Genomic DNA, 12,714 nt, shown 5'->3' on the forward strand with positions numbered 1-12,714 from the left:
ATTCATGTATCTCCCACCCCTACTCCTACAAGAGCTTAGTCCCATCTTAACCTCTCTGAGTCTATGGATTGTACAATTTCCTAGGTGTTTGTTATGTCCCATTTTTGTTTCTCATTTTGTTAATTTGGATATTTTCTCTCCATCTTTAAGTTAATTTGGATAAAGATTTGTCCATCTTGTTGATTTTCTCAAAGAAAAATGTTTCACACAAATCTTTGTTTCACTGATTCTTTGTATTGTTCTCCTTGTTTCTATTTTGTTGATGTCAGCCCTCAATTTGTTTGTTTCTTGTCATCGACTCCTTTGTGCTTACTTCTGTTTGTTGCAGAGCTTTCAGGTGTGACGCTAAGTTGCTAGTATGAGATCTCTCCAATTTGTTATGTAGTCACTCAGTACTTAGCGCCACTCATTTTGTCCCATGTTGGGGTATATTGGGTCTTCCTTTTCATTCAAATTTAGAATGTCTTTTTTTCTTTTAATCTGTCTTGGTTCATTTTTCATTTGGTAGAGAGCTATTCAGTTTCCATAAATCTGTAGGCTTTCTGTGTTTCTGTTGTGAATATCTAGGTTTAGTCTGTTCTGGTCTGATAGGATGCAGAGAGTTATTTCAGTTTTCTTGTATCTTTTGATACTTTGTGTGTGAGTATGTGGTCCACTTTGAGAAAGTGTCCTGAGATGCTAACAAGAAGGTATATGCTTTTGTGTTTGGGTGAAATGTTCTATAGATATCTGTTAGGTCCATCTAGTTTATAGCATCTGTTAGCTCCAGCATTTCTGTTTTGTTTTTGTCCAGAAGACTTGTCTGTTGGGGAGAGTGGCATAGTGAAGTCTCCCACCATCAGTGTGTGAGGGCCAGTGTTTGAGTTAAGCAGCAGTAGTGTCTCTCTTACAAACTGGATGCCCTTGTTTTCTGGGAATAGACGTTAATGGATACAATGTCCTCTTGTTAATTTTTTACTTTGATGAGTATGTAATATCCTTTTCTATCTCTTCTGATTAGTTTTTATTGGAAGTATATTTTGCCAGCTATTACAATTTCTACATCAATGATTGTTGATGCCTGTTATTTTGTTGTTATTGTTGGTTAAAATGGTGGTGTGTTTGAGTGTGTGTGTGTGTGGCTCCCTTTTGGTTTTGCTGGTGTGAGATTATCTCCTGTGTTTTCATGGGTGCAGTTAATCTCCTTAGGTTGGAGCTTTCCTTCTAGCACCTTCTGTAGGCCTGGATATAAAAACATATTTTGTTTAAATTTGGATTTATCATGGAATGTCTAATTTTCTCCATCTATGGTGATTAAATTTTTTGCTGGGTATAGTAGTGTGGGCTGGCACCTGTGGTAGGTAGCACTCTGTCCAGGCTCTTCTGACTTTTAGAGTCTCCACTGAGAAGTCCAATTATATTTTGTGAATGTCATTTTTCAAAATACAGCACCATGGCTTTAGTTATGATCTCATAACCAAAAAAAAAAAAAACCAGTAATGATTTTTTTCATGAATTTTTAAGCTTTTGGCTTGGATGTTTTTATAAAATTTATTAAAGAATTCTATAAAATAGTTGTTAGTTACCTCTGTTCAGAATTGATATCACATATATACACATAATTTTTATTAAAAATTCATTTTGAGGAGAATGTTTTTCTACTGTCTACATTGTTCCCAGAAATAACGACTCTGAGACCTCTTATATAAGAATAAATGCTTAGTCCAATAGCTTGGCTCTGTTCTCCAACTAGCTTATATCTTAATTATCTGTTTGTTTTATTGTAAGTCATGCCACATGACTGGTTACCTGGTCCTCAGTTTCATACAACCGTCTTCTTCTGTGTCTGGGCCATGAATTCCTTCATGGCTGACTTTATTCCCAGGATTCCCTCTCTGCACTGGTACTCCTTATTTCCTGCCTAAGGTAAAAGGCCAACATTTTATTCACAAGTGATGCTTCCATACAGTACAAGAGAGTCTCTCTACAGAATCTCATCCATACCAAGATGGCTTCAAAATTACTATGTAACCTAGGATGATCTCTGACCCTGCTTCCAGAGTGCTGTATTAAAGTTGTGCACAACCATCCATGTCTTCCTTATGGGGTGCTGAGGATAGATAGAACTAAGGGACCTGTGCAGAGTGGGTGAGCCTCATTTCTTCTCTTCTGGTGCTGTCCTTTCCCTCCCTATGGCTTCCACTCATGTTCTCATTTGTCTGCAGGTATGTGCAGGCTCAGGTGAACCTTTGTGCCCAGGAACCAGCTACCTTGCCTTCTTTTAAGACAAGGTCTCTCACTGGTTAGTCACCAAGTAGTGGGAATTCACATCTCCACGTCCCAGGAGCTGAGATTACAAGGTTGAACTACCACACATTGCTTTTTTCTAAAGTGTGTTCTGGGAAACAAGACTTCCATCCTAATGTGCATGGCAGGCACCTACTGACTGAGCGTCTCCCTGGCTCCCAATGTTGTCTTAAACTCTTTACAATTGCTTAACATAAACCAAGGCCATTAAATTTGTTAATAATTTATATGTTGGCAAACTGATTTCTGTATTTCCAACAATGAAAAAATTTAAAAATATAGGCCAAATCTTTCCTTAGTATCATGAAATACACAAATGTAAAATTTAATAGTTTCACAACCCAAATGGGGAAAGAAAATCTAACCAGCCAAACAAATACCAGCAAAATAAACAGGTAACAAATAAAGGGAGAGCCGTGTCCACATATGTTAGAGTCTGTAGAAGTTACAAACTAGTGCACTTACGTTGATAAACTATGCAAAAGGCAGAATTCTGGCTAAAACTGATGTACACACATTTCCTAAGTGCTTCTCTCTCTTTGGCATATGTGTCTATGAGAAAATGTAGCTTTGGACATTTATTTTCATGATTTTCTACCTAGTGTTTAAGATCCTATCAGTGTGCTTTACTGATATTTTTATTTTCCCAAACAAGAAAGTTATGAGTGTGTTATAACTGGGTTTTAGGCTTTATAAGTTGTTTAAATTGTTTTTCAAAAAATACTTTACACAAATATTAGACTTTATCACTGTATAAAAATGTACAGTGGCTTTATTGACATGTACATTCCAATATGTTTACAGCTGCAAGATAATGAGGCACACTCAGTATTGCACTTCATTAAAATTTCAGGCTCAAACTTAACCTAGAAGTTTAAATGAAACTGCTTTTGTAATTTAGTAATTCTTATACAGGACAAACATTGATAGCTTTATATACAGTCTGATACTTATTACATTTATAGGCCTTACTAACACAATTTTTTTTTAAATAACAGTCTAGGAAAGAAACCAGAATATTTGTCTTTTTATACCCACCCGTGATGCAATTGTACAGGATTACAAAAAGGCAGTATACAATAAACAGTGATTATTTTTCTTTTTTTTTGCTTGAAAGCCAGCATCATTCTTCGTCCATGAGTATGGAGACCCTTTCATATCAATTATCTATAAATGTCCAATGCTTAACAGGCCAGTGACGGAAATGGCCACATGCAAACACCTCACAAGTTTGATGTCTTGGTTTAAAGAAGATAAACCAAAATAATGGAGAAATGTTCGTAGCAAGAATTATGTACACGGTATTTGGCATCATTCCTACACTGTAAGTGGTTCATTTTCAGAATGAAAAATGGTCCCGTTCTTATCCTGAGCAGAGTTTAAACTTCACTGCATCCTCCCGGTGGATGAAGGCAGCTATCCTCTCTGTAGACAAAGGATCTGAAAGTTCTAAAACGTGTGAGCATTTCTGCACACTCCACACCCAAGAGCAAACTCTTCCCCCGTGGGTGGATGAACAACGTGGAGTGGACATTCAGTTCCTTCTAGCTGCTTGCCTTTGGGACCTGTATACATTTTGAAGGAGGTAAAGGAATGTAATTTTAAAACATGCACATCAATGTCATGTGAATAAAAATCAAGTTTTTCAAAGAATTAACATGTCTATGAACTAACAAACTAAAAAAAAAAAACAATTTTCTTCTAGGCATAAATATGTTCACTGTGCAAGCTTTGGCATTATGGACACATGTATGTATGTATGTATGTATGTATGTATGTACATCAGATAACAGGAAGTGAAATGGCCCCAGACCCGTAACATCCTACTCAGAGGATCACTGAGCTACAAAGTTTTAAAGTGCAATGATCAAAATCAGTCACAAAAATCTCTAACCTTAATCTAGCAGAAAATTATTATGCATCGAAATAACAGATTTTTGTGGGGGATTTTTTTTTTTTACAAGTAAAATCAAACTTAATTAGAATGGGAAAACTGATAATGCCATTTGTTAAGTATCTGAAGCAAAGTCAAGATGAGTTTAAAACATGAACGTTACAATAATGGACTGTAGTAATCTGGAAAGAAACACTGGAAATCAAGTAGGCTTATATAAATGTAAAAGCAAAACCTGCCCTTTTCTGTTTAAATATTTAAATGATATGTTAATAACAGCACAGTATAGGTGTATGTTAATGTTAACCAGCATTACTAGCACTTAACACTGACAGACTCACTCCTGGGAGTCACAGTTGTGTAAGGACAAGTCCTCTTTGTAGTCTAACTCAGTCACCTGCATGCAATGGAAGTCTTGCCTCGGCCTGACCACTCATCTCCGCTGACCCCACAACTAAAACTTGGGTTTTCCCTGATGACACTGTTTGCCTTTAAATTTTCAACTGGAAGGTGACTGTCCCCAGGAAGCATGATGGACTTTCTCCTGGTTCCTGCTTATTTCCAGACCTTGACAACTTGTGCTGAGTGCTCTCCTTTCTCTTCAAACTAAGATCATCTCTGATAGTCTCTGGTCTTCTGCATTCACTGCCTTTAGTGCCCCCTGCCCCCGCCCTGCTCTCCCCCCTACTGCCATGGCTCTTCTCTTGCTGACAGTCACCCCAACACCCTGCTCGCACACAGCATTCTCCATTTGCTTCTTTCACAGTCTGCTACCAATTAAAGAGGGGTTTAATTCAGATCAGCATAACAATTTTTATTTGACACAGACAAATGGCAACATATTGCATGTGACTTAAGTCAAACTGTTACAGGATTCTTTGAGTTACCTGATTATCCTCCCATCTCTAAGATTTTGCCCCAGTTCTCAATAGTGGATCAGTTGCATTTTACTTGTTTCTTGTTTCTTTGTAATATTTACGGATGCACATTTAGATGAGTATATATCTCTACTTTTCCCTTTCTTCCAGAAGGCAGTCCAGTGCAAACACTGATCTGAACTTTGCATTTATCACCTATGCTCTCTTAGGCTTTACACTCGTCAGTACAAACAGACGCCATGATTTGTCTCCTCCTCCTATTATTTTTAAATACTAATTGACAGCATTTAGTAATATTAGGCCACTCCCTTGTTAGATGCTAGTATCATTTACATTTTACTATTATATAACTGCTGTAATGAGCCTTTTGCCCTCTTGTAGTCTGTTGGTGAGCGGGTGAGGATGGCAGGTTGGTGACTGTGTGGGGTGAGGCTGCTGCCCTGTTGAGGGGACCTATCATTTGTACTCTAACAAGCCATAGGTAGGAGGATGCACTTCAGAGCATGAACTAAGCTGTATCTATCACTTGGGTAAGTGTATTTACAGTAACCATACACAGCTCACATACAACTCCTCTTTCAATCTCATGGCTCTCTCCCCACCTGCCACTCTAGCCTGGTATACTCTGGTATTACCTTCCCTGTGACCCTAAGGTTCCTGACATCTGACCATTTTTTTTCAGACTCCTGTGTTTTCTGTTTTTTTTGTTTTGTTTTGTTGTCGTTGTTGTTGTTGTTTGTTTGTTGCCTGATCTCCATGGACAGTGGTTTCCTCTGTATTTCTGGTGGGTTTTTAAAATTTCCTTAGCTTTCTAGTTCTAACTCTCCTGCCACCTCCTAGGTATTCTATATCAAATCTTCTTCATATTTTATAGAAATCTTCCTAAGGAGAACAAAGACCCCAGAAGTGCCAAAACGTCACAAGTTGGGCCTGATGGAGAGGCCTGTAATCCCAACCAGTCATAGTCTGAGGCAGAAGGACTGTAGGTTTGGGGCCTCTGCCTAGGCTACAGAGTGAGTTTAGGCTAACCTGGGTAACTTACTGAGACCTTGTCATCAAGTAAAAACTACAAAGTCTGTGTTGTGTGGTATGGTATTTGCTAGTCTATGCAAGGCACCACAGTTAAGTTGTCTCTCCTCCCCACCCAAGAATTAAACATAATCCTTTCCCATGATTCTGCCAAGAATTTAAGGATTTAAGACCTTAGATGTCGTCACATGGCTTGCTTTTCCTTTGCTTCCCCAGGAGATGTCTCAGTAGAGCTCCTAAGGACCTCAACTTCTTGTCTTATTCAGGAACCTCAAACTGACACTAGAAACAGAGTTCTCAGTTTTTAAAACTCATTACTATATAGCTTATTGTGGGCTTAAAATATTGAAAACATACCTGCAGGACAGTGTGGGAGTTCTTCCTTAGGAATGCTGGTCATTCTCTGAAAATCATCATGACAAGCATTACAGAAATGTGTTGTTCCAAAACAGAAGAAGACAGCCACTGAACAGCAGTAGCGACATTTGTATTCTAGAAAGTCTGTTCCATGTTTGGGACACATCTATAACCAAAGACAAGGGAAACACAAGATTATAGTGAACTATTTCAACCATAGTTATGATAGTGAATTTAAGAAGTGTGTAGCTTATTAATCAATATTTTAAGAGCACATGTAGCTTTGAAAGCTGAATGAAAATGCAGTGTATAAACAATTAGTGAGTCAATGTGTGGTCCAAAAGTCCTAATCAAAGCCTCAAGTTCACGTTTAGTCCCCTACACAATCTATCTGATTAATAAACAAACTACATTTCTTCATGAATGTTTTATTGGGCTACAAAGTTGCTTGCTAATATTTTACTATCTACCAATTCCATAGGCGTACTGTGAAAGTTTCATGAAAGATGGGAAAGCCTAAAAGTTTGAGTGCAGGTTCATAAATGAAATAAATGTCTCATCACTTCATGAATGACAACTATAGAATGAAAATATTAAAAAGAACTAACATTCATGAACAAATTTGGAAATTCATGCATAATCCTGATATGTATCAGAATAGACTATGTGTGTTTTGAGGCAGGGAGCATGGAAAATTGGTCTTATTTTAAAGACAAAATCTTGACTAAAAAAGGTTTAATTTTATTAGTTTTAATTGTGTGTGAGTGTTCATATGTTTGGAGGCTGTCACTCCCTAGAGCTGGAGTTATGGAAGGCTAGGAGTTGCTGGTGAGGGTGCTGTGAACCCTACTTTGGCTCCCTGGAGATAATCATTGCTCATAACAGCTGAGCCATTTCTCCAGGCCCAGCTGTGACTTCCTGAGTGTCTACACCTGCCTACCTGAGCCCTAGACACATCAGAACAGGCACCGCAGATGAGCTCCCTGGGGTCGTAGTCATCTCCTTGGCCAGCTTCGGCATCACAGCGAGCTTCGCCACCAAAATATGCCTGTGGAGAAACCATGTGGTCATGAGACAGCATGGAGGCCACAGTGTGGCCACAGTGACTGTGTCACTCCCTCACAGTGCCAAGTAAGCAGTGTCTACACTGATGACTGCTGGGAGGGTCAGGGGCACACATGAAGCTAATCATTCATTTGTTTTGTTTTGACGAGACAAAGTTCCTTTGTGTAGCTCTCTGCCTCTGGGGGCTGGGATTAATGGTGTGTACCACCATGCCTGGCTTAAAAATAATTTCAATTCTGGAATTTGGACTTCCTTTCAGAAGGAAAGAGTCTAAAAGATTGTGCTGTTAAAAGAAAATGATGAGAAAATATACAATATTCAAACAAGTATGAGGAATAAGGTATCAAGTAGTACATTCAAATGATGCTTTTTCTGGGAAAAGTTAGGAGTTTTTCTCATTTTGAAATCTTACTCAACATATTCCCTTCTACTGCTTAAAACATGCATAGCAATTCCTAAGTCACAATTATACACAATTAAGTGTGCCTGGCATAAATCAGAACAGAATTAAAATTTGTAGTTTAACAGGAAAGCAAAACAACAAAAAAGGCAATTTAAACATCTTCTGATCATACATTTTTGGAAATGATAAAAAAAATTAGAAATTCTATTTGGAATACTGCTCAAACTTATAAATCTACTCTATATTCAAAAGCTAAATATCTAATATGAGCACTAGAATGAATGAAACTATCTTGATGGCCAATTTATTTTTACTTGTTTGGGTACAAAATAAATGAGGCCAAGAAATTGGGACAATTTGCATGCTCTGTATGTCTACTGTCAAAAAGCTAGGTCTAAACTGGGAGTAAACAAGGTGAGTCAATATCAATCTATTATCATCTGTACTAGAAAAACAGGACAAAAGACAGGCTTCATCGATGGAGGGTCTATAAATGTTCATTTGTCAGCTACATGTGGCTTTACCAGTATGCCAACTTATCCCAGGCCAATTTGCTTATTCTAGCTGCTTCAGTTTTCTGTATCTTCTACTTGGCTTGGCTTCTTAAGCATGTGACTGTCACCACAGTGGTAGTGCAATGTTTGTTTATAATGTTTGCAGCCTGTACCAGCATAGGGCAACAGTGGTGGAACAATTGTGACTGAGCTTGGGGAAATATATGTTGTTCAGTATGTTATTAGGGGTGAGGCAGGAAAGGTAGACAGCGCTCCAGGATTAGAAACGAAGAATGCCCCAAGCAGATCTGAGATTTACAAAAACTAACCTGCTTGCAGTAGTATAAGGAAAGAAAGGGGGTTTAGGAACACCATAGAAAAGCTCAGGAAGATACTATAGTCACAAAAGAAGACAGAGTTATTCAAGATGTATCATGAAGCAAGGACTCAGAAATCTATAGGCAGAGACAGATTTTGCAGACACACATTAGCTGATGTATATCATATCAGATGTCAACACTGAAGTATCTGTGAGAACTTCAAATGTCTAGTATATAGACCTCAAAGAATCTGGAAGGTCATAATGGTACAAGTGGTAGGTAAAGTCATGAATGTAGTAGTGAACACCCAAAACAAGGAGGAACAGTACTTTAAGTAGGAGTGCTGGTAAAACACGAGTGACCAAGAGGCTGGCACTAGGGCAGCCATGGAAGAACCAGTTGTACCAGGCAGTAGATCACTCATGATGGGAAGTATCCTTTGTATGGAAATACTACACACTTCAGAAAAAGTTTGTGGTAAAAAGTATTCCCCTTTTCCCAGTTAATTGAATTACTTCAATTTGTAATACTTCATCAAGCTTTCTTATTTTTTAATTTCTAGCTTAAAGTTTAAGAATAATTATATGTCACTGTACAATTCAACTTAGTTATATGGGCAATCTCAGGATCTTAACACTTTAGTATACCCCACAGCATACCTTTCTGCATTTGTAGCAAACATAATATGCGTATCTATTCATGGCATAGCCAGCTGGGTCATTATAAAACCTGACCCCAGGAGTTGTGATTGCCTCACTCTTATGCAGACCTTCATACTCCAATCTCATCAAGGCTTTTCTTCTGACATCTTCATAGAGCTCTTTTATTGGATCAAGCAGGTCCTTTAATACTATATGATTTATTTTGTTCTGAAAAAAAGTATGTTTTTAACAGAAGCATTTATGAAAGAGTCCAACAAGCATTTAATGTACACTCAAGTGCCAACCACTGTAACAGGAGAGAACTAGTTAGAAAACTCAGTGTCTATAAGGCACTAATGCAAAGTCCTCAAAAACTTTGATTTTGGCAAGAACAAGGAAAATGGGAGAATCAGGACTGCACAAAACATTTCCTTTCTTGACTTAGTACTTTCTGATTGAGATACATCCTCTTCAGTCTTAGCTGTTCTTGGAACAAAGGCTATCTTTTTGCTACAGATATGACACATGACCTCATGTGTGGGTTGTGGATGAGTTTTGGCTCCTTGGAGATGGGGTTGTGCCAGGTAAGAGGTGATCATATTCTGTATACCATCTTCTCTGCCTTTTCCAGGCTTGCACACATGACTCTGTTCTCTGGCACCAGGAGAAGCGAGACAAAAAATACTATCATAGTTTATTATTATTCACTAGTCTAAGTAAGCAAAGACTGGGCTGAGATTTTTCATATTCAGTCTATTGCAACTGCCTGTGAACAGGAAGGTTAAAAAAAAAAACAGAACTTTACAAAGTAAGACAGAGAAGCAATGGGGAAGGCTGATATATTCTTTAAAGAAGGGGTTTAATTATCACTATAGGTTGTGTAAGCAGTTCCCTACTTCCATTACTACTTTTATAGAGATGTGTTGTAATGCTAGAGAAACGTTCTAAAAGCATCTGTTCCAAAGGCACTGAATGTCAGTATTTCACATTTAATAGCAGATTATCAGTCCTGCAGGCACCAGAGGGTCCTTTTTCTGTTAGTGCCTTAGGGCTGTGTGACATTAACAATTAGTGGGTCTGAAATAGTGATCACTAATACAGAGTGTTACTTAAATTAACATTTCTCATGCCATATATGATATATTTACTTTAATTTAGCCAGCTTTTACCTGACAATTAGGTGACAATCCATGTGTTCCTTCGCACCCACAAAGGTGTTTCTCAACCTTCCTAATGCTGAGACCCTTTAATGGGACTCCCAATGATAAAATATTTTTATTGCTACTTCATAACTGTCATTTTGCTACTGTTATGAATCTTAATGTAAATATCTGTGGTTTTTAACAGTCTAAGGTGACCCAATGACAGGGTTATTCGACCCCCAAAGGTCTAGGTAAGAGAACATTTGACCACTGGATACACTTCTACTAACCCAACAGCAAGCACTCTAGAGAGACCTTACACCGCTGTTTTCAGGTTCTATGTGGATAACAAGGACAAGACACTAATGGAGACTAAGGATTCCAGGAGATGCTGGTAACTACCAGAGATGAAAACAAAGACGAAAAGACATAAAAGTATGTAAGTTCAGGTTCTTTCCACACCTTGCAAATGGGACATGATATGAATCCAAATGTTATCCTTGGACCAAGCCATCTGTTTTCCAAAACTCGCCGACAGCACTGTAAGTGGAATACATGACTGCAGTCCAACTTAAAGAGAGAAACAAGGACATGAGTGAGCAGATGCAGTCATGACCACACCGAAGTGATGGGGAGACTCTCCAATGTAGGAGAGACAGCTACATGACATAGAGAAGAGAAAAACCAAGTACTTCAGTACCAAGGCGTGTCAGGGCTGTTAAAACTTACTCATGAGACATTCATTATTGACTAGGTTTTCAACTCTAATTAACAACTACATATATAAAGTAGGCTAAGTCAGGAAAATATGAAACTCACTTAGCTAACATATAGAGAAAAGAAATTATAAATGTCAAAAGTCACAAACTATTATTTAGCAAATATAGCACTAACATCTAGTATGTACTGAAGTATGTATATATTGCTACATACAAAGTAGGCATATATTCTACAACATAGTCTGTATTTCAGAAATTCAGAGGATAGCTACTTGATAATCTAATCATTTTTCCCTTCAAAGCACTTTATAAGTAGGCTCACAAAACCCACCAATGGTTGGACTTGTAGAATGGGAAGCAGAACATGAAGGAACAGAATTTCTACTCAGCATATACTAATGAATACATGTGAACAGGACCTTTTTTCTTGGCCATCTAAAGAAAGTTCCTATCATCTTTTTACTTGAGACATGTGATTCTATCTCCTCCTGTTAAAATGTAGGCACAATTCAAAGCTGAGGCAACCTGAATGGCTGGTGCTGCAGAGAGCGCTTCCGTGAAGCAGACCATGCACATGTCGTCGGCGTCTTGTTTCAGTGTGGTAGCGCTCTTATCGCAGCCGTGCAGACAGGGCAAACAGTGCTCTTCGTTTCTGACACCTCCACAGGGATGTCCACATGGATGTGTCTTACTACAGGCGATCTTAGCATATTCCTATTGAAGATGAATTACAGCAATCTCAGAGTGATCAAAAAGGCATGTAACCTTAGAGTTAGACGAACTATATTAATTTCTCTAAACAACTTTACAGGAAATACTTATTAGAATAAAACAACAATTATTCCTATGCTTTGAATATAAACTAGGATTAACAGTGTTTTTCTTTTAATGTAATTAAAGAATTTCATTTAACATGAAAGAACAGCACTGATTAAAAAGCGAACTATGACTTTAGTTGATTTGGCATCATACATAGGCATGAAGCATAAAGTTCTGATGTAAAAATCTCCTCATCACTGGCATCCTTTCCAAAACCAGAGGCCAGACCCCAAACAAACAAATCACACCCATGTCTCATAATTGGAATGCCAAGTACATTCCACAGTATATATATTTGGGATTCAAAAGTTTTCAGACACTAGAAGTTTACTTTAGGCAAACAAATGAATAAAGACAATAGAATTATGGAAAAAAGTATATTTTATATTATACGTGTATGTATGTGTGCCTGCTGTATGTCTGTGCACTGTGTGTATGCATGTGTATGTGTTTGTGTATGTGTGTGCGTGTCCGCGTGTACATGCTTGTGATTGCTCATGGAGGCCCGTATTGAGAATCAAGCCCATGTCCTTTGCAAGAGTAGCGAGTGCTGTTAGCCACTGAGCCATCTCTCTAGCCCCAAGTGGTCAGATACCTTAACTGTTTCCAGAACAAAATTAAGTACTAATGATAGTAATGAACAAGCACCACAAAATGTCACCTTTGG

At 38.1% G+C, this 12,714-nt stretch overlaps 1 protein-coding gene across 8 annotated transcripts in view; it reads right to left on the reverse strand.

Annotated features, from left to right (window-relative positions):
- Positions 1-3,022: 3,022 nt before the first annotated feature.
- Mycbp2 (MYC binding protein 2) overlaps positions 3,023-12,714 on the reverse strand; it is a 227,615-nt gene continuing 217,923 nt past the window's right edge. For 5 of the 8 annotated variants that reach the window (XM_028771203.1, XM_028771212.1, XM_028771221.1 and 2 more), the window contains 6 exons: positions 11,754-11,942; positions 10,972-11,079; positions 9,386-9,595; positions 7,385-7,492; positions 6,445-6,610; positions 3,023-3,851 (listed from right to left, as the gene is read on the reverse strand). In XM_028771203.1, coding sequence (XP_028627036.1) covers positions 3,736-3,851; positions 6,445-6,610; positions 7,385-7,492; positions 9,386-9,595; positions 10,972-11,079; positions 11,754-11,942 — 897 coding nt within the window. In that variant the 3' untranslated portion in view covers positions 3,023-3,735. The remainder of the gene's footprint in view (positions 3,852-6,444; positions 6,611-7,384; positions 7,493-9,385; positions 9,596-10,971; positions 11,080-11,753; positions 11,943-12,714) is intronic. The other 3 variants (XM_028771228.1, XM_028771195.1, XM_028771178.1) reach the window with 1 other exon arrangement.

Source organism: Grammomys surdaster, unplaced genomic scaffold (assembly GCF_004785775.1).
Source record: "Grammomys surdaster isolate TR1022 unplaced genomic scaffold, NIH_TR_1.0 65, whole genome shotgun sequence".
Taxonomy (NCBI): domain Eukaryota; kingdom Metazoa; phylum Chordata; class Mammalia; order Rodentia; family Muridae; genus Grammomys; species Grammomys surdaster.